This window comes from Ornithorhynchus anatinus, chromosome 11, assembly GCF_004115215.2.
Source record: "Ornithorhynchus anatinus isolate Pmale09 chromosome 11, mOrnAna1.pri.v4, whole genome shotgun sequence".
NCBI lineage: Eukaryota > Metazoa > Chordata > Mammalia > Monotremata > Ornithorhynchidae > Ornithorhynchus > Ornithorhynchus anatinus.
The window spans coordinates 42,190,071-42,209,473 of NC_041738.1; the positions used below are offsets into that span (position 1 = coordinate 42,190,071).

At 48.4% G+C, this 19,403-nt stretch overlaps 3 protein-coding genes across 5 annotated transcripts in view; 2 read left to right on the forward strand and 1 right to left on the reverse strand.

The window, feature by feature from the left end:
- The first annotated feature begins 458 nt into the window (after positions 1-458).
- On the forward strand, positions 459-6,113 carry PABPN1L (PABPN1 like, cytoplasmic). 2 transcript variants are annotated; one of them, XM_007672676.3, is made up of 7 exons: positions 459-741; positions 1,333-1,528; positions 2,399-2,466; positions 3,094-3,200; positions 3,941-4,028; positions 4,705-4,850; positions 5,347-6,113. In XM_007672676.3, the coding sequence occupies exons 1-7, from the start codon at positions 487-489 to the stop codon at positions 5,384-5,386; spliced, it is 900 nt and encodes a 299-aa protein (XP_007670866.1). In that variant the 5' UTR covers positions 459-486; the 3' UTR covers positions 5,387-6,113. The 2 variants fall into 2 exon arrangements, with proteins under 2 accessions (XP_007670866.1, XP_007670870.1); XM_007672680.2 differs by having other exon boundaries at positions 1,414-1,528.
- A 2,098-nt stretch (positions 6,114-8,211) lies between these two features.
- On the reverse strand, positions 8,212-17,820 carry TRAPPC2L (trafficking protein particle complex subunit 2L). Of its 2 annotated transcripts, none has more exons than XM_029076033.1 (5): positions 17,714-17,820; positions 13,210-13,382; positions 12,034-12,121; positions 10,923-11,002; positions 8,212-9,503 (listed from the first exon to the last, which is right to left on the reverse strand). In XM_029076033.1, exons 1-5 carry the CDS (start codon positions 17,744-17,746, stop codon positions 9,458-9,460), a joined length of 420 nt encoding a protein of 139 aa, XP_028931866.1. In that variant the 5' UTR covers positions 17,747-17,820; the 3' UTR covers positions 8,212-9,457. The 2 variants fall into 2 exon arrangements, with proteins under 2 accessions (XP_028931866.1, XP_028931865.1); XM_029076032.2 differs by having other exon boundaries at positions 13,210-13,473; positions 17,714-17,800.
- Positions 17,821-18,011: 191 nt separating this feature from the next.
- The window catches only part of GALNS (galactosamine (N-acetyl)-6-sulfatase), a 65,743-nt gene continuing 64,351 nt past the window's right edge, over positions 18,012-19,403 (forward strand). Inside the window, exon 1 of the mRNA XM_029075342.2 lies at positions 18,012-18,137. Within this exon, the coding sequence (XP_028931175.1) occupies positions 18,033-18,137 (105 nt within the window). The 5' untranslated portion in view covers positions 18,012-18,032. The remainder of the gene's footprint in view (positions 18,138-19,403) is intronic.

A 19,403-nucleotide genomic window follows, 5' to 3' on the forward strand; every position in this document is an offset into this window, starting at 1 on the left:
AAGGATATGGACATAAGTGCTGTGGAGGTGAGGGTGGGGTGACTATCAAAGTGCTAAAGGGATACACATCAAGTGCCTCGGTGACTCAGAAAGGAGGGCAAATAGGACGAGGACCCTGGTAGGGAAATGACCCTGGTCTGGCTGGGGGCAAAGAGAGATCAGCCCTTTTGTGGCTTACTTAGACTCAGCAGGCAACCTTATTAAGCCAGGTTCAGTTCATTCAACCCCAAAATGACCTCTGTCTTTAACTACCTGGATGTATTCGGGCAAGGATTCCCCCCACCGCCACCACCCTTGGCTCTGAAGTATCTAGTAATCTGCTGGTGCAGCATTATCCTAAATTTTACCTCTGGATCTTGAACCCTGGCCCTGGAGGGGGCCTTGGCCCTTTTCAGAGCTCAAGTGGAAACAGGTGGGAGGCAGGAGAAATGATTTAAATTCCTTTGCCCCAGGCTGCTTGCCTCAGGCTTGGAGAGTTAGCGTGGGATGGTTGTCAGGGTAGATGTTATGCCTCTGGCCATGTGGTTTTCAACCAGCAACTCCCTCTTCCCTGCTCCCTCTGAGGCCTGGCTCCAGAGAGTCCCCAAGCAGCAAGAAGATCTGGGATGGGGGGGCGAAGGGGGTGAGGAGCAGATGCCCCTGTCCTGTTTGGAGAAGCAGGATGGTGATGAGGATGAAGAAAACTTCCCCCTATCCCTCCTGGAGAGGGACTTCCTAGAAGACTCTCCTGAAGCTGAGTTGGTGAGTGACTGGGGTAGCTGATTCTGGGGGGAGGGCTGGCCAGCTGGGTCTCCCCAGGAGGCCCGGCCCAATGCACTTGCTTCTGGGCTGGATCAAACCAGAGGATACAACCTGAGCTCAGGTGCCTGGGTCAATGGTGTTCTAGTTAGCCAATTGTATTTACTGAATACAGAGCACTGTACTAAGCACTTGGGAGAGTATAACAGAACATTCCCTGTCCAAAATGAGCTTATGAGGCCATTACCTGTTCTCCTCTGTCGTGCTGGTAGGGGAAAGAAGGCAGGACCAAAGCCCTCTCTCGTTCTGGCAAGCCCGGGGGTAGGGTATCGAGGGCGAGCGCTACTCTGACTCTGCTTGAAACTGCTTTTTCTGGGTTGAGAAGGGAACTTGAGAAGGACTGAGGGAGGCCCTCTGAGGCACCAGGCTAATGTCAGCTTCCTCCCTCTGCCTCAGCTCCCGCCCCTCCCCACATTCTGGCTCCCTGGGTCACCTTCCTAGGCCCCTTGAAGATCCAGTTCTCAAGAGTGGAGGCCTCTGAGCTCAGGAGAATCCCTATCCTAATCTTTCCTTCCTCCTCTCCTCTCCCACCAGCCTTACCCCACTTTCAGCATGGGAGGGGGGCTCTCTGGTGTGCGGCAGCGGGAGGTGACCCCCACGCTGTGTGCCGGGCAGGAGCTGGAAGCCATTAAGATCAAGATATGGGAGCTGGAGAAGGCCCACGAGAGGATGAAGGCCTGTGAAGAAGCAGCGGTGGTGACTGACAGTTTCTTTCTGAGCACTGACGCTGGTAAGAGGCCACGGGACTTGGGGACTACCCTGATAGCCCGCTAAACCTCTGCTCTGTGGTCTCCTTGGCTTTTGAGTGGCTTCCCTGCCCTGAGGGGAGCATGACCTATTCCTGAAGAGGAAACTTCATGAACTTGGAGAAGCAACAGGGCCTAGTGGAAAGAGCACAAGGGTGGGAGTCAGGAGATGTGGGTTGGGGGTTCTAATCTTGGCGCTGCCAGGTAACCTTGGGCCAGTTCTCAACTTTTCTGTGCTTCAGTTTCCTCATCTGTAAAATAACAATAATGTTGGTATTTGTTAGGTGCTTACTATGTGCTGAGCACTGTTCTAAGCACTGGGGTAGATACAGGGTAATCAGGTTGTCCCACGTGAGGCTCACAGTTAATCCCCATTTTACAGATGAGGTAACTGAGGCACAGAGAAGTTAAGTGACTTGCTCACAGTCACACAGCTGACAAATGGCATGAAGTACATGCTCTCTCTTCCCCCATAATCTGTCTCACATAGGGCTCATGTTCTGTGCCCGAGCTGATTTCATTGTATCTACTTCAATGCTTAGTATAATCATTTTGTATATAGTAAGCACCAAGCAAATACTGCATTTATCCTTATCTTTGAGGGAAAATGGGCCCAGCAACCCTTCTGGGATTGTGGAGAATGAAATGTGAGGCCTTTTTCTCCCAATCTCTGACGTGAGCAGAAGTCTGATGATTTCCACAAAGAGATGACCAACTACTACACTAAAGTGGCCCAGATGGCCCTTTTGAGGTCCTCTCCATGTTAAGATCCCCATTCTTGGGCACCTCAGTGCATCTCCTCTCCTCTCAGCTTCCCTTTGGGGAGCCTCTGCTCAGGTGTTCTCTTCTCACAGGTGCTCTGTTTCCGGGAACCCCTAAGGAAAAGATGGAGGCTGATAATAGGTCTGTCTACGTGGGCAATGTAAGTGAATGTGGTTTGTGAGGGAGTTGATCAAGTGGGCAGGGATGGTGGTTGGAGGGGCTTGACTGTGGGTCAGGGAGCAGATTAGCACTTGCTTTCCCTCTTCCCCGGCCATCACTTTCCAATACTTGACGTTAATATTCCTTTCTGCTAAGGTGTAATCTTAGCAAAGAGATCAGAGCAACATCCCAGGGGGTAGGACCCCGTGAAGATTGGGTGAGCCCCAGGGATCCTGAGTCCTAGGACCACCCCTACAGTCGATGGAGAAGGAGCCGGAGTCGGGGGGAGAGGCAGGGGAGCAGGAAGAGGAGGAATAGAGGTGGGCTGTACCCTGATGATCAAGGGTCACCTTGTGACTGAGCTGGAGGTTCCTGTGAACACTCTTTGAGCCATCCCTTCTTCATTTAGGGTGATCCCGCAGGATGGCTTCCAGGATCCGGGTTGGAGATACCTGGCCCAGAATGCAAGGAGCTCCTGGCTGGTAGTGGGGAAGGAGGAGCTGGGATCTGCTCTTGGGTCACCCTGCTCCCTGTCTTTGACTGACTGGTCTAGCAGAGGCAGTAGCCAAACAGCCCTCAGAGGCTGGGCAAGCCAGGACGGAACCCGAGGACTGGCTGTCTTTTGTAGGTGGATTATGGAGGCACAGCAGAGGAGCTGGAATCCCACTTCAACAGCTGTGGGGAGATCAACCGAGTCACCATTCTGTGTGACAAGTTCTCCGGACACCCCAAGGGGTCAGTGCTTGGATCTCCTGGGAGATTGGGGTGGGGTGGGGGGAACCAGTGATTCTGATAGAATGGGGAAGGGCTGGCGTTGAGATGGAGGAAAAATTCCCATGCCTCCCACCCCTGCAGGAAATAGCTTCCCTCTCAAGTGATGGAAAGGGTACGAGGGTGTCTGGTGGGAGCCAGGTACTGTCCCTCTGCTGAAAGGGGCCTCTTAGCGATCCAGGGGTAGAAACCTTGGCTGACAAGTCTTACTGAATATCAGGGTGCTGTACAGGAGCGGATGGATCGGCGGAGCTGGGAAAAGCCGGTGGCTTTAGAACCCTAGCTCTCTGGAAACTGACTGCTCTGTGGTGGCCCAGGAAGGCTTGAGGGACAAACCAGCTGGAGGAGAGGGAGTGTTTAAAGCAGAGTAGTAGCGTGGCCTAGTAAAATGAGTGAGGACCTGGGTTCTAACTCTAGCTCTACCAATCGCCTGCTCAGAGACGTTGGGCAAAGCACTGCTCCGTGCCTCGGTTTCCTTATCTGTCAAAGGGTATTCAATACCTGTTCTCCCTCCTACTTAAACTGGGAGCTCCATGTGGGGCAGGGACTTTGCCTGACCTAATTATCTTGAATCTACAATGCTTGGTACACAGGGCTCCACAAATAGCAACACTTTTATTTTTATTATTCGGGGAGAGAGCTGTCTCCTGTGGGGAGGGAGCCCTGGCCCTTATTTTCCTTCCCCGTCCCCTCACCCCTTGCAGCTATGCCTACATTGAGTTTGCCAGCGAGAGCTCCGTAAAAGCTGCGGTGGATTTGGACGAGAGCACTTTCCGTGGGCGGATCATTAAGGCGAGTGATTGACTGGTGACCCGGCAGGGGAGGGGAGTGAGGGCCAGACGGCTCTCTGGAAGGATGGGGCAGGGCATCTGTCTGGATGGGCAAAGAAGAGGGAAAGAAAAGAACCATTTCCAATTAGGCAGGCTTTGATCTGAGTAGAGAAGCCCAAGGGAAATGGGACCTTTCCCCCAGGCTGCCTGTAAACTGGTTCCTTTTCCCTCCTGTTTGGGTCTTGAAGCCACCAGTATGAGAAGGAAAGCGTCTTGAATGTTGGTCTCCGGGATTGTTTCCAGCATTGGAATACCCCAGAGGACACCCTCCTGAAGCGGCAAGGTGTAGTGGATAGAGCACGGGCCTGTGTCATGGGTTCTAATTCCAGCTCCGCATCTTGTCTGCCGTGTGACCTTGGGCAAGTCGCTTCACTTATCTCTGCCTCAGTTACCACATTTGCAAAATGGGGATTAAGACTGTGAGCCCTATATGGGACAGCGGCTGTGTCCAACCCAATTATCTTGTATCTACCCCAGCATTTAGTACAGTGCCTGGCACATAGTAAGCACTTAACCAATACCTACTATTATTATTCTTGGCAAGCACTGTTTCTCCTGCCCCCATGGCCTGTGGCAGGAGGCTTCCCAGCCCTCTCTCATGCAGTGTCTTCCCTGAGGTTTTCTGTATCTGGCTCTAGGTCCTGCCCAAAAGGACAAATATGCCAGGAATCAGCTCTACAGATCGTGGAGGCCTGCGGGGCCACTGCATTGGCAGAGGAGCCCTCTCTCATAGGGCCACTTTCCACGGTGGATCCAGATCTAGGCCAAGAGGAAGAATCTACAGGTGAGGTGGTGTCCCAGGTTAGGCATCGGGGGAGGAGAAGGGGGAGGATCAGGCCCAGCAGGACCAATAATGTGGGCTTGGGGACCTGGAGCTTTCCATTCAGGCAAGGTTCTACACCTGGTTACCTAGGTGGCAAAACTCAGTCTGGTGGGTTTGCTCTCATGTCCTCCGTGAGGGCTGCAGTCTACTGGGCAGTCGGTCAACTGCCTGGACCCCAGTGTCAGTTTTCCAGTGATTCTCCACCCCAAGAACGACTGGGTTTCCATTCCAGGTCCCAGTTCAAAAGGAGATCCCTTCTGCTTTGGACTGAGCGATCATGGCTGCCCTTACACTGATGTGCCCTGAGGTGATCACTTCACTGACTCACCACCCGGAGCCGGCCGTGGCTGGCTGAGACCATGGTCTTGGGCCTCTGGCTTGCACCTGCTGGCCTCTGAAGACCCTCCCATATATTTGACTGCAACACTGAACTCCTGGCTTGCTTTCCTCTTCACAGGGGACGAGGACGATTCTCACCATGGTATTCGCCATATTAGAATGGGACATTCAAGTGGAGACCGGCAGCTCTTCAGCAAAGGGACTATTTTAACCACATGGCCTGTATTTTGTGCTGGGGCACGGGATGATTCAGGTAGGGTATGCTTTATAGCTGAACAATCAGATGCCGTACCATCACCCTTCGCACCCAGATGCTGCTTGGGCAGGGTAGATGTGGCTGGGTTGATTCTATGGAGATTTATTGGGGTTGGAGGGTTGGGGGGTGGGCAGATGGGGTGGAGGGCAGAGGGAAAGAAGAGATGGGTTAGCTAGTTTATTACCGAGATAAAATGGAAGGGCCTGAACAACAGGGATGAGGGAAGTGACCACTGGGAAGATACCAAGCTGCTAAACTAATGAAGAGGACTTCCCCAAATACCACAGAAGACCCAGAGTCCTGCATTTGGGCCTCTTGAGGAGGAAAGAGCTTGCCTCTGGGGCCCAAGTTAGCCAACTGCCCAGCAACTTACTTGGCCAGACCTACTGGCATAAGCATTCTGATCTGGAAGCCTCCTTCCTTTGTGTTGTTCTGCATCTGATGGAGTTGATATTCTGGGAATCTCCAGCTGGGTGCTCAGCAGTAGAGCAGAGATGTGGTAACCAAATGTAAATCTCCCAGCAGGGGCAGCTTGGCTCAGCTCCTCGAGCTTATGAGTTTTAAAAAGAAACAATTGTACACTGTCTTAATGTTAAAATGTCATTAAATTTGCAAATATTTTTAAGAAAGCATGTGACAGATTCCTACTTACGTCAAGAGCTCAAAGCCCCGCTGGGCCTTTCTCCATTCTTTGTGTTGGCATACACATGCAGCAGCTAAGCCAAGCAGAGGGACAGAATTGATCCTGGGAATTTGCTTCTGCCTCCAGGGATACAGTGATCCCTGACCTCTCTGACCAGAGGCAACACTCAATTGGGGGTGAATTTTTAAAGCAACTGCTTCTAGACTTTAAAAAAAAATTTTTTTTCCTGACTCTTGCTCTGGGCCAAGGAGCGAAGGTCACAGGTGAGGGGTGGATAAGCTTAAACTTAATTGCAGTGCACTGAATTATCTGGTGGAAAGAGAAATGTCAGTAACCCTGAAACTGCTGACTTGGTGAGGCTGTGACCATCTCCAGGAGGGCAAGGGTGTCTGCTGCTGGGAAGAATTAAAACAGTCAAGGGATGACAGTAATATTACTGTAGCTTCCCCTGCCAACATCTAGCTTAGGTTGAGCAGCAATGTCCTGAATGTTTGCATACAATAGCTGTTACCCAGATGTGGTTGGTACAGACATGTGGATTTTACATTATTACAGGCACTGGATGCTCTTGTACAAGAAACCATGAACTTTGCCAATCATGGTCTTACTCCATTCCTTCCATCCTCTCACCCTCTTGCTCGAATGTCAAAGGGAAATGGATGTCTTCCTCCTCCTCTGAAATATTTACAGGACACACACAAAGGGGTGGGAAAGAAAACTTTGGATCATGAGCAGTTGAGCTGCATGGACTTAGGAGGGGAAACTGTCCCAAACTCTTCTAGAAAGGAATACTGCCAGTTCTCTTAAACTGCAGGGGGTTGGCTTCTCACCAAGCCCCACTTAAAAGAATGCTCCCAGTGCACGTGTCCTTGAGCAATTTCTTGTACCACCATGCGTTTCTGTGTTCTTGTAGGCCCGGTTGCAACCCGAGCTTCGGCCAACAGCCTTTTAGACCTACTAAGGGGAGCTACGTTGTCTGCTTGTAAAGACTTTCTTGTTCATGTGCCTGCTGGAGGAAGGACCAAGAATTGGGCTAACAGCTGAAACTAGCTGTTCTATCTGGGGTCCTATAACTATTCTGTGTTACCTTATTGGGAAGGCTGAAGGAATCTAAACTTTGACTCTGTTCTTCAGGTTGTACGAGCTGAGAATCCCAATAACTTGTAACTTTTCCATCTCAATTCTCGCTTTACCTCAATAGCCCTGTGAAGTGGATAGGATCAGGAAAAACTCTCCATTTACTGAGACTAAACATGTGACTTGTCCAAGCTCCCACAAGATAGGGCTAAGAGTAAACTGTTCCAGCCTTTTTGCTTGCTCATAAGTATGAGACTTGAACTTCCTCTAAGCCTGTCCAGTTTTTAGTTGAGAGGTAAGGGGTCATGAAGGACTCTGTCATAAGACAAGCTCTCAGGCTACATCATAAAGCTGTTTTGGTTATTCAGTCTATAAAAGTGTCTTCTCCCTCTAAACCAATCCTCAACTTCAGAAAGGTAAAATGAATTATTTTCCTTCTGTATTTTTTTTTTCCTTGTATACCAGAGTTTGGAGAGGAAGAAATCCACGAGAGAGAGAGAGAGAGAGAGATTGTACTGCCTATAGTTCTGGCCCTCAGTTCATGCTTTATGTTGAAGGATTTGAGCCAATCCAGGGGTTCACATGCAGACTAAGCTGTCAGACACTAGTTTTCCAAACCTTATTTTAGAAATGTAATTCCACTACTTTGGGGGGGGGGTGAAATGCAGGACTCTGCTTCTGGTGCAAAGAGCTCTATGGATGGCACTCCTCAAAGACTATAGTCTGAGGTGTGAAGGCCCCTACTAGGCAGGTAACCAAGTGTTTGTGCTGAGGCTTTTTGAATGGAGCTTTTCAGAATTAGAGCAAGGAAACAAAGGTCACTTGCATGGAATAAATTGAGTGGCAGTTAAAATGGGATTCTGGGACTTTGGTCTTTTTTTTTTTTTTTTAAAAAAAAAAAGACCAAATTATCTCATTGTCTACTATTATTGGGATTTGACACTACAGTAACAGGACTTGAATTTTTACTTTTTGAGGGGGAAAAAGGAAAGATCAGAAAAGTAAAATTGGTTAATGGGCATAGATTTTATTTAATCTGTGAAGTATTTTAGCTCTTACTGTATAAGTAGTCGTAGAATAGTAGGACTAGCCACCAAGGCTGCCAAAACCAGAATCAAGCCATGAAAAAAGGGAATTTGCCAGAAATTCTCTTTTGCAGGAACTCTGTGTACTGTTGCCAATAGAGACTACTTTTTGACCCTAATAACTGGATACAGAACTTTTTATTATAAGGTACCACAATGCAGCTGAGCAAGACCAAACTGACAGGGACTTTTTTCCTTCTCTACTCTCCACCCAACTGCTGCCAGCTAGGCACTGCTGCTCCAGTCTGGTTCTGGAAATTACTGAGAGGCAGGAGGGGAGGGAAAAGAGAGAGGTCTGAAAAGCTATTATGTACTTTCTAGATTCCTGTGGAGGGCTCAGAGGTGGCAGGAGGCTGAACCTGTCTAAAATGCAATCCCCAACTAATGTTAAATTGGCACTTAATGTCAGACTTTCCCTTAGCAGACCAGACAGTCACTTCCTTTGGCAAGAGACTGCTGAAGGTTTGGAGTTTTCCCAAAGATGGCCATAGGTTAGTTTGCTTAGCCTGTGGAAACTCCCAAGTGCTTAGTACAATGTTCTGCACATAAGTGCTCAATGATTGAAGAGTCAGGTGCATCCACTCAACTGTTGTAATGACTCTGACTCTCAGTGTAAAGTCAGCTTTGGAAGTTGAAAGGCTACTGCAATAAAAGGTGGTGTGGAGGGGTGTGGGGGAAAAATGTTAGGAAGAACATAGTTTATGGGAGAGTTATGTTCTCCCGGCTTGTTGTGGTGTAATTAGGGGTTCAGGTTTTCAAGTGAGGGATGCAAGGAAGAATTAAAAATAGGGAAAAAAATATTTTCACACAGTAGTTAAGAAAATGACTTTTTTTTTCTCCAGCACCAGTCAAAGGATTAAACAAACCCTAACCTTTTAGAGGTTTGGCAAAGTATCATGCTTCCTATACCCCACTGCTCCCAGTCCTGGGGAAGTGGTCAGGCTTTAACTCAGGCAATGAAGAAGAAGAGAGAGATTTACTAGTGGCTAATGTTACCTGCTGTTGTTTTGACACATCCTCATACAAAAAGTCCATACATATAAGTTATCCATTCAAACAAAGCAGCACTTACACATGAGCCAAATGATGATATATACATCTCCATAATACAATTCTATACAATATGGCATTTCTCTGAAAACACAACTGGAAGAGTCAAGGTGCCTTCTCAACAAACCTGCATCATCATAGATGTTACCATGTTGTCAAAGGCCCTGCAACACAAACAGAGCAAGGGAGTAAGTGACTTTGCCCGTAATAGGAGAAACTCTCCAAAGCACAAGCTTCTACTGCTCCAAACCAGTGGTTTGGTGAATTCTGTCCCATTTAACCCATGCTTTTTTGAATGTTTGTAGAAAAAACGCTTGAGTCAACCTGAATTAGGCTCACTACTTTAAGCAGAAGCAGTGTTTTCATGGAGCTGGGGTTAGAGTGGGGGCTTGGGTGCCCTGACTCCATTCAACTTGACTTTTGCAATTAGTTACCTGAATCCTGCTGTGTGCGGCCTCAGGATTGGGGGGCCCTTCTCCACACAGATCTGCACTTGGGCTTGAGCTGGCATAGAAATGCCCTGAGCCCAGAGGCAGGACACTATGCTTACCAGCTAGGAATCCTGTCCCATGCAATGCCTGCTCTCCATTTTTAATGGGGAGATGTTGACTGCAAGTGGTATAGGGGAAAGAGCACAAGAGCACAAGTCACTGAACCTCTCCAGATCTCAGTTTCCTTAGTTATAAACTGGGGATAAGACTGTGAACCTCAGGTGGAAACAGATGATGGCCAATATGATTATACCTACCCCAGTGTTTCACTCACTGAGGCTTAAGTATTATGATCAAAATTAACTTCCAATGGAAAGCAGTCACAAAACAAGGTTGGAGCTAAACTGGCTTTCCTGGCAAAAGCATTCTGAGGGCTAGTGATTTTTGGAGGGGTCTGGTCAAGTGAGTAGGTTAATGCCTAACAGCCTAGTTGTGTTGGCTGTTTTTTTTTAAATGCAGTTGCTTAAAATGGACACACAACCTCCTTCCTACTCATCGGGGGAAAAGATGATGGTATTAAACCCCAGTGGTGCTTTTCCCCCACTCCACATGACACTTGTCCTTGGAGCTATTTAGAAGGGAGGGGAGGCAGTCTGCCCTTCCCTCGGTTGTTATTTAGGTGGGAGTGGGAGGTGGCAGAACAGACTACTCAACTGCTACTGCTTGCCCCGGGCATCACTCTATGCCACATATCATCTGTGTGGAGGACTTCAAATCTTATTGCTGGTCTTGCCCTCCATAGTAATTATAGCATTTAGTAAGGTCTTTACTTTGGTCTAAGGGCTAGGGCAGCTATAAGTCTGTGAGATCGGCCAGAGTCCTATCCCCCAAAGGCTTCCAACTGATCTTATCCCCATTTTCCAACTGAGGAAAATTTTCCCCAGATCATGATATGCCGGGGACAGACCCGGGACTCTCAGAACCACAGCTGGGCCTCAAGGTGAAATCCTGGGGCCTTATTAGGGGGCTGAATGGGACACCCCTCAAGTTTAGGGAGGATCCGGGGACTCTCAAACATCCACGACCCCTTGCCACGCCTGCCTTCGGGTCCCAAGTTGCTCCTGGGTGAGGCTCTGGAAGCAGTTCACTCACCTGGACTGAATACGGTCGCCGGGGTTATAGAAGGGGTTGCACATGACATCGGTGTAGGAATTATGCAGCTTTCGGAACATCTAAGAGATGCAAAAGAGTTTTTAATGAACAAGTCCCAAGCTATCACTTCTTGCTTTATGCTGTCGACTCGTCTCCGACCCATAGTGACTCCAAGGACACGTCTCTCCCAGAATGCCTAACTCGCCACCTGCAATCATTCTGGTAGTGTATCCACAGAGTTTTCTTGGTAAAAATACATTAGTGGTCTATCGTTGCCTTCTCCACCCCCGACTCCCTCGCCGCTGCTGCCCAGCGCAGGTGAGGTTTGATCTGTAGCCGACATTCACTAGCCCCTGCTCAAGCTAGGAATGGAATGGGTATGCTTTTGCTTGACTCCCCTTCCCATAGCTGAGACTGGTAGAGTTCTGGAAACTCCAGGTGTGATCCTGAGAGGGGAAGCTATCACTAGTAAGCACTTAAATACTATTCTTAATAATAATACTAATAGTGGTATTTAAGTGATATAAGCAAATAGGGTTGGACCCAGGCCCTGTCCCACCTGGGGCTCACAGTCTCAACCCTCATTTTACAGAGGTCCAGAGAAGTGAGGTATTTTGGAAGGGAGGGGAGGCAGCCTGCCCTTCCCTCAGTGCCATTACCATGAGAGTGGGAGGTGGCAGAATAGATTACTCAACTGCTACTGCTTGCCCCAGGCATCACTCTAAGCCACATATCATCTGTGTGGAGAACTTCAAATCTTATTGCTGTTCTTGTCCTCCACAGTAATTACAGCATTTAGTAAGGTGTCACAGCAAAACAAGTGGCAGAGTCAGGATTAGAACCCATGACCTCCTGAGTCCCAGGGCTCTGCTCTATCCACTTCGTCCCGCTGCTTCTTAGACGGTGAGCCCTCCAAGGGGCAGGGACCATGTCTAATTTCCTCCTGTGTGTTCTCTCCCAGCATTCAGTACAGTGGTCTGCACACAGTAAGCATGTAATAAATACTATTACTACTGGGCCAGATTTTTTGGCTTCTCGGCATTTTACAACGAAGGGGACAAAGGCAGAAAGCGCTGACCTAGTAAGGCGCTTCCAGGTTTCCTGTACTTACGCTGCGGATCTCATTGTCTCGAAGTGCTGTGTTGGAGGAATCTACCACCATGACAAATTTCACCTTGGAATTTGTCACATAGCCATAGCTGTGCAGCTGGTTAGGGAACATGCTTTCAACTCGGGGACTGTTCCGATGGCAAACGAAGCAAACCAAGCACCGACACGGAGAATGTGCACGTGGATGTCCATCTGTTCATGCTTTCACTGCTGTGACCACAGCCACTTTGGAAAAAACCATCACAGTCTTGCAAAACTGGGGTAATAAGGTACAGTGTTTCGGATACTTTGCATTATTTACTACACACTCACCTTCTGGTCACCTAAGAATGGTTACAAACCCACGTTGCACAGTCCCCACATGTAAAAATATAAGAAATCAACTGTTCTGCTTTAAGGGGCCATGTCTACCAACCCTTGTGCTGTACTCTCCCAAGCACCTAAGTACCATGCTCTGCACACAGTAAGCGCTCAATAAATACCACTGATTGACGCAGCCCTGTGAACCATTTCACCGCTGGATAGGCGACCAGACGTCCTTGCTGCCTTTCCAAAGTTATGGTGTTCTCTTGGCAAAGTAATTTTAATCGCTACAAGTGATGCTTTCTTAAACCACTGGAGGCTAGACTCCAAAGTAATTAAGAAGTCTTTATGTAGCATTTCCTTTCCGTTTCATTTCTGCTCTGACTACTTCGTACTCCATTGTACCATGTGACAAAAGAGGGACTCGTGTCATAAGGGACTAAACAATTGGCGGGGAGTTGGATGGTGATTCTAGGGGAAATTCTTAAATGGAAGGAGGAATGGGGTGCCTTTTTGCTGGAAGGGATGGCCTCATGAAAACATCATTTGAGTTTCTCTGCAGGTAGACTCACTGGGAAGAGGCAAAATGACGATGGAGAAAATGTCCACTTTTTCTGTAAACCAGCCTGAGATGGGTTTACATCACCAGAGTGATCTAGATTAGTTCTTTGAGTTGCTACCCAGATTTACCAGATAATTACCAACTGGCCACTCTTTGTACTCTGCATTCATGGTCTAAGGTACCAAATGACCTCAAAGGAAGCCCTGCAGTTGAAGCCCTTAATCTACCGCCTTGAAGTTGATGATGTAAAGACCCAAATGGCAGAGAACTTCTTTCCCTTACAAGATACCTCTGACAAGCATTAAAAGATACACTTTGTGGTCTTCTGTGGGGTACAGAAGCCCCAAGTAGAGCTCTCTCTGATCCACAAGGGCCTTTCCCATTGCCGAGATCTTCTCATCTACAACATCAAGGGATGTGTGTACTGTATAATGGAACTTCAGTTCACTCTCTGTGGGAATGCTTCGGATGTAGAGAGGATAATTCTGCAACAGAGGATGACGTTTGAAGTTGAATGAGGGGAAAGTTGAACTTGAGTCTTTGATTTTTTTTTTTAATGCCCCCTTCATGTTTAAACTAAAATAAAAAAAATTAATGATCACTCAGTTACTCATAATAGTACCAAGACAAAAATCATATATGCCATTAATCTCCCATATCCCCAAATGTCTTCACACTACCTGCTCTAAGAGTATATTGCTTATTTTGAGTTTTGTCCCCTAGTAAGGGATTAGCTCCTCAACCAGCATCGGGGAAACGTAGTCGTGCCTTAGTCTGTGCACGGCAGTGTAATTTAGTCTCTCGGCACATATTTAGGGAGCACACACAGGAGGGCCTCCAGTCATTCGATATTCATCCCACCCTCTGCCCCGCAGTACTTATGTACATATCTGTAATTGACTTACTTGCATTAATGTCCGTCTCCCCTTTGAGAATGTGAGCTCCCTGTGGGCAGGGAACACGTCTACCAACTCTGTTGTACTCAACCAATCAATGGCATTTATTGAGCGCTTACTTTGCGTACAGCACGGTTCTAAGCGCTGGGGAGAGTACAAGAGAATAAGCAGACACCTTCCCTGCCCGTAACGAGCTTACAGTCTAGAGGGGGAGAAAGACATTAATATGAATGTACTCTCCCAAGCGGTTAGTACAGTGCCCCGCACACAGTAAGCACTCAACAAATGCACTGATTGACTGGGAGAGCTCTGGGGCCAAACTAATTCTCTTCCCCTCTTCAAAGCCCTACTTAGAGCTCACCTCCTCCAAGAGGCCTTCCCAGACTGAGCTTTCCCTTTGTCCTCTGCTCCCTCTGCTGCCCCTCTACCCCCCCCTTCACCTCCCCTCAGCTAAGACCCCTTTTCCCCCCTCTTTCCCTCTGCTCCTCCCCCCTCCTTCCCCTCCCCTCAGCACTGTGCTCGTCCGGTCAATTGTATATATTTTTTATTACCCTATTTATTTTGTCAATGAGATGGGCATCACCTTGATTCTATTTATTGCTATTGTTTTAATGAGATGTCTGTCCATCCCCTTGATTCTATTTATTGCTATTGTCTTTGTCTGTCCGTCTCCCCCGATTAGACTGTAAGCCCATCAATGGGCAGGAACTGTCTCTGTTGCCGATTTGTACATTCCAAGCGCTTAGTACAGTGCTCTGCACATAGTAAGCGCTCAATAGATACTACTGAATGAATGAATGAAAAAAAAGGTGCTTGGTCCAGACCCATCTCCACCACTGGTCAGCTGTGTGACTTTGGGCAAGTCACTTGATTTTTCTATGCCTCAGTTCCCTCATCTGTAAAATGGGGATGATGACTGTGAGCCCCATGTGGGACAACCTGATGACCTTGTATCTACCCCAGTGCTTAGAACAGTGCTCGGCACATAGTAAGCACTTAAATTCCATCATCCACATCAATAAATACGACGGAATGAATGAATGAAAGGTTCTGGGGTGGATAGAATCAGATCAGCCACTGTCCCTCCCTCCCACAGGGAGGGAACTGTCCATTCCAAGCACTTAGTACAGTGCTCTGCACATAGTAAGCGCTCAATAAATACTATTGAATGAAATACTTTTGAATGAACAAGGGCTCAGTCTATAGGAAGAACAGGCATTTTATCCCCATTTTACAGATGAGGAAATGGAAGCACAAAGAAGTTGGGTGCCTTAATAATTACGGTCCTTGTTAAGTGCTTACTATGTGCCAAGCACTGTTCTAACCGCCGGGGTAAGGATGAGTTAATGAGTTCGGATGCAGTCCTCGTAATAATAATAATAATAATAATAATAGTAATAATGTTGGCATTTGTTAAGTGCTTACTATGTGCAGAGCACTGTTCTAAGCGCTGGGGAAGACACAGGGGAATCAGGTTGACCCACGTGGGGCTCACAGTCTTCATCCCCATTTTCCAGATGAGGTAACTGAGGCACAGAGAAGTTAAGTGACTTGCCCACAGTCACACAGCTGACAAGTGGCAGAGCTGGGATTTGAACTCATGATCTCTGACTCCAAAGCCCGTGCTCTTTCCACTGAGCCACGCTGCTTCTAAGCAGCATCCCATATGGGGCTCACAGTCTTAATCCCCATTCCGACTGGGCCAAGCAGAAGCAGGATTAGAAGCCGGGTCATTCATTCAATCGTATTTACCGAGCACTTACTATGTGCACAGCACTGTACTGAGCACTTGAAATGGACAATTGGGCCACAGATAAGAGACAATCCCTGTCCAATGGGCGCGCAGTCTAAACTGCGAAGCCGTGTGGCTCAATGGAAAGAGCCTGGGCTTGGGAGTCAGAGGTCATGGGTTCGAATCAATTAGACTGTGAGCCCATCACTGGGCAGGGACTGTCTCTCTCTGTTGCCAAACTGTCCATTCCAAGTGCTTAGTACAGTGCTCTGCACATAGTAAGCGCTCAATAAATACTATTGAATGAATCCTGGCTCTGCCACTTGTCAGCTATGTGACCGTGAGCCAGTCATTTAACTTCTCTGGGCCTCAGTGACCTCCACTGTAAAATGGAATGAAGACTGTGAGCCCCAGGTGGGTCAACCTCATTACCTTGTATCTCCCCCCAGTGCTTAAAACAGTGCTTGGCACATAGTAAGCACTTAACAAATACCAATATTATTATTAGAACCCATGACCTCTGACTGTGAGCCCCAGGTGAGCTCCACGTGGGACATCCTGATTACCTTGTACCTCCTCCAGCGCTTAGAACAGTGCTTGGCACCTAGAAAGCGCTTAACAAATACCAGTATTATTAATATTATTATGGGATGAAGACTGTAGGCCCCAGGTGGGACAACCTCATTACCCTGTATCTCCCCCAGAGCTTAGAACAGTGCTTAGCACCTAGGAAGCGCTTAACAAATACTCATATTATTACTATTATTATTATGGGATGAAGACTGTGAACCCCAGGTGGGACAACCTCACATCCTTGTACCTCCCCCAGCGCTTAGAACAGTGCTTGGTACCTAGTAAGCGCTGAACAATTATCAATATTATTATTATTATGGGATGAAGATTGTGACCACCTCACTCCTTGTACCTCCCTCAGCGCTTAGAACAGTGCTTGGCACCTAATAAGCATTTAACAATTATCAATATTATTATTAGGGGATGAAGACTGTGACCACCTCATTAATGGTTCCTCCCCCAGTGCTTAGAACCGTGCTTGGCACCTAATAAACGCTTAATACCAAAATTATTATTATGGGATGAAGACTGTGACCACCTCACTCTTTGTACCTCCCTCAGTGCTTAAAATAGTGCATGGCACCTAGTAAGCCTTAACAATTATCAATATCATTATTATTATGGGATGAAGACCGTGACCACCTCATTCCTGGTACCTCCCTCAGCGCTTAGAACAGTGCTTGGCACCTAATAAGCATTTAACATTTATCAATATTATTATTATGGGATGAAGACTGTGATCACCTCATTAATGGTTCCTCCCCCAGTGCTTAGAACCGTGCTTGGCACCTAATAAGTGCTTAATACCAATATTATTATTATGGGATGAAGACTGTGACCACCTCACTCCTGGTACCTCCCCCAGCGCTTAGAACAGTGCTTGGCACCTAGTAAGCGCTGAACAATTATCAATATTATTATTATTATGGGATGAAGACTGTGACCACCTCACTCCTTGTACCTCCCTCAGCGCTTAGAACAGTGCTTGGCACCTAATAAGCGCTTAACAATTATCAATATTATTATTATTATGGGATGAAGACTGTGACCACCTCATTCCTGGTACCTCCCTCAGCGCTTAGAACAGTGCTTGGCACCTAATAAGCGCTTAACAATTATCAATATTATTATTATTATGGGATGAAGACTGTGACCACCTCATTCCTGGTACCTCCCTCAGCGCTTCGAACAGTGCTTGGCACCTAATAAGCGCTTAACAATTATCAATATTATTATTATTATGGGATGAAGACTGTGACCACCTCATTCCTGGTACCTCCCTCAGCGCTTAGAACAGTGCTTGGCACCTAGTAAGCGCTTAATCATCAATATTATTATTATTATGGGATGAAGACTGTGACCACCTCATTCCTGGTACCTCCCTCAGCGCTTCGAACAGTGCTTGGCACCTAATAAGCGCTTAACAAATACCAATATTATTATGGGATGAAGACCGTGACGGCCTCATTCCTGGTACCTCCCCCCGCGCTTCGAACAGTGCTTGGCACCTCGGAAGCGCTTAACGGATGCCATTATTATAATTCAACGTGGGTTAGCGTCCCGGGCTGCCGGTCGTGTGAGGGGGGTGGGAGCCCCGGCCCGGGGTGGGACCCACCTCCTTGGCGATGACCGCGATGCACACCGCCATCTTGGGAGAGGCCGCCGACCCCGGCGGGAGGGGAGTCACGTGGGCCGGCCGCGTGACGGCGCGGGCCCCGCCCCGTCATTGGCGGGGAGGGCGGCTCGCGGGCCCGGGCGCGTGAGCGGCCCCCCGTCCGCGCGCCGAGGGTTGGGCCGGGCGCGTGAGCGGCCCCCGTCCGCGCGCCGAGGGTTGGGCCGGGCGCGTGAGCGGCCCCCGTCCGCGCGCCGAGGCGGGGCCGGGCGCGTGAGCGGCCCCCGTCCGCGCGCCGAGGCGGCGCGAGGCGACGGCGGCCATGGCTCCGTGGCCGGTCCTGATGGTGTGGGCCTCGCTGGGGCCGCTGTCCTCGGCCGCGCCCGCCCCCTCGCCCCCCAACGTCCTGCTGCTCCTCATGGACGACGTGAGTAGGGCCCGCACGCCTTCCCTCCTTCCTTCGGCCCTTCGGTCGTGTTTTTTGAACCCGCCCTGCTCGTTCGCTCAGCCAGTCGTAGTTCTTGAGCGCGGCCGATGGGCACAGCACCGCACTAAGCGCTTGGAAGGGACAGTTGGGCAACGGAGAGTCATTCATTCAGTCGTATTTATTGAGCGCTTCTGATGTGCAGAGCACTGCACTAAGCGCTTACAATGGGGCAACAGAGAGTCATTCATTCAGTCGTATGTATTGAGCGCTTACTGTGTGCAGAGCACTGCACTAAGCGCTTGGAAGGGACAGTTGGGCAACGGAGAGTCATTCATTCAGTCGTATTTATTGAGCGCTTCTGATGTGCAGAGCACTGCACTAAGCGCTTAAAATGGGGCAACAGAGAGTCATTCATTCAGTCGTATTTATTGAGCGCTTATGATGTGCAGAGCACTGCACTAAGCGCTTACAATGGGGCAACAGAGAGTCATTCATTCAGTCGTATGTATTGAGCGCTTACTGTGTGCAGAGCACTGCACTAAGCGCTTGGAAGGACAGTTGGGCAACAGATAGTCATTCAGCAGTATCTATTGAGCGCTTACTATGTGCAGAGCACTGCACTAAGCGCTTACAATGGGGCAGCAGATATTCAGTAGTATGTATTGAGCGCTTACTGAGTGCAGAGCACTGCACTAAGCGCTTGGAAGGGACAGTTGGGCAACAGATAGTCATTCATTCATTCAATAATATGTATTGAGCGCGTACTATGTGCAAAGCACTGTACTAAGCGCTTGGAAGGGACAGTTGGGCAACAGTCATTTATTCAGTCGTATTCACTGCGCGATGACAATGTGCAGAGCACTGCACTAAGCGCTTGTAATTGGGCAGCAGATATTCATTCAGTCGTATGTATTGAGTGCTTCCTATGTGCAGAGCACTGTACTGAGCGCTTAGAAGGGATAATTGGGCAACAGATATTCGTTCATTAGTATGTATTGAGCGCTTACTATGTGCGGAGCACTGCACTAAGTGCTTGGAAGGGACAGTTGGGCAGCAGACATTCATTTGTTCATTCAATAATATGTATTGAGCGCGTACTATGTGCAGAGCACTGCACTAAGCGCTTGGAAGGGACAATTGGGCAACAGATATTCATTCATTCAGTCGTATTGAGCGCTTACGATGTGCAGAGCACTGCACTAAGTGCTTGGAAGGGACAATTGGGCAACAGATATTCATTCATTCAGTCGTATTTATTGAGCGCTT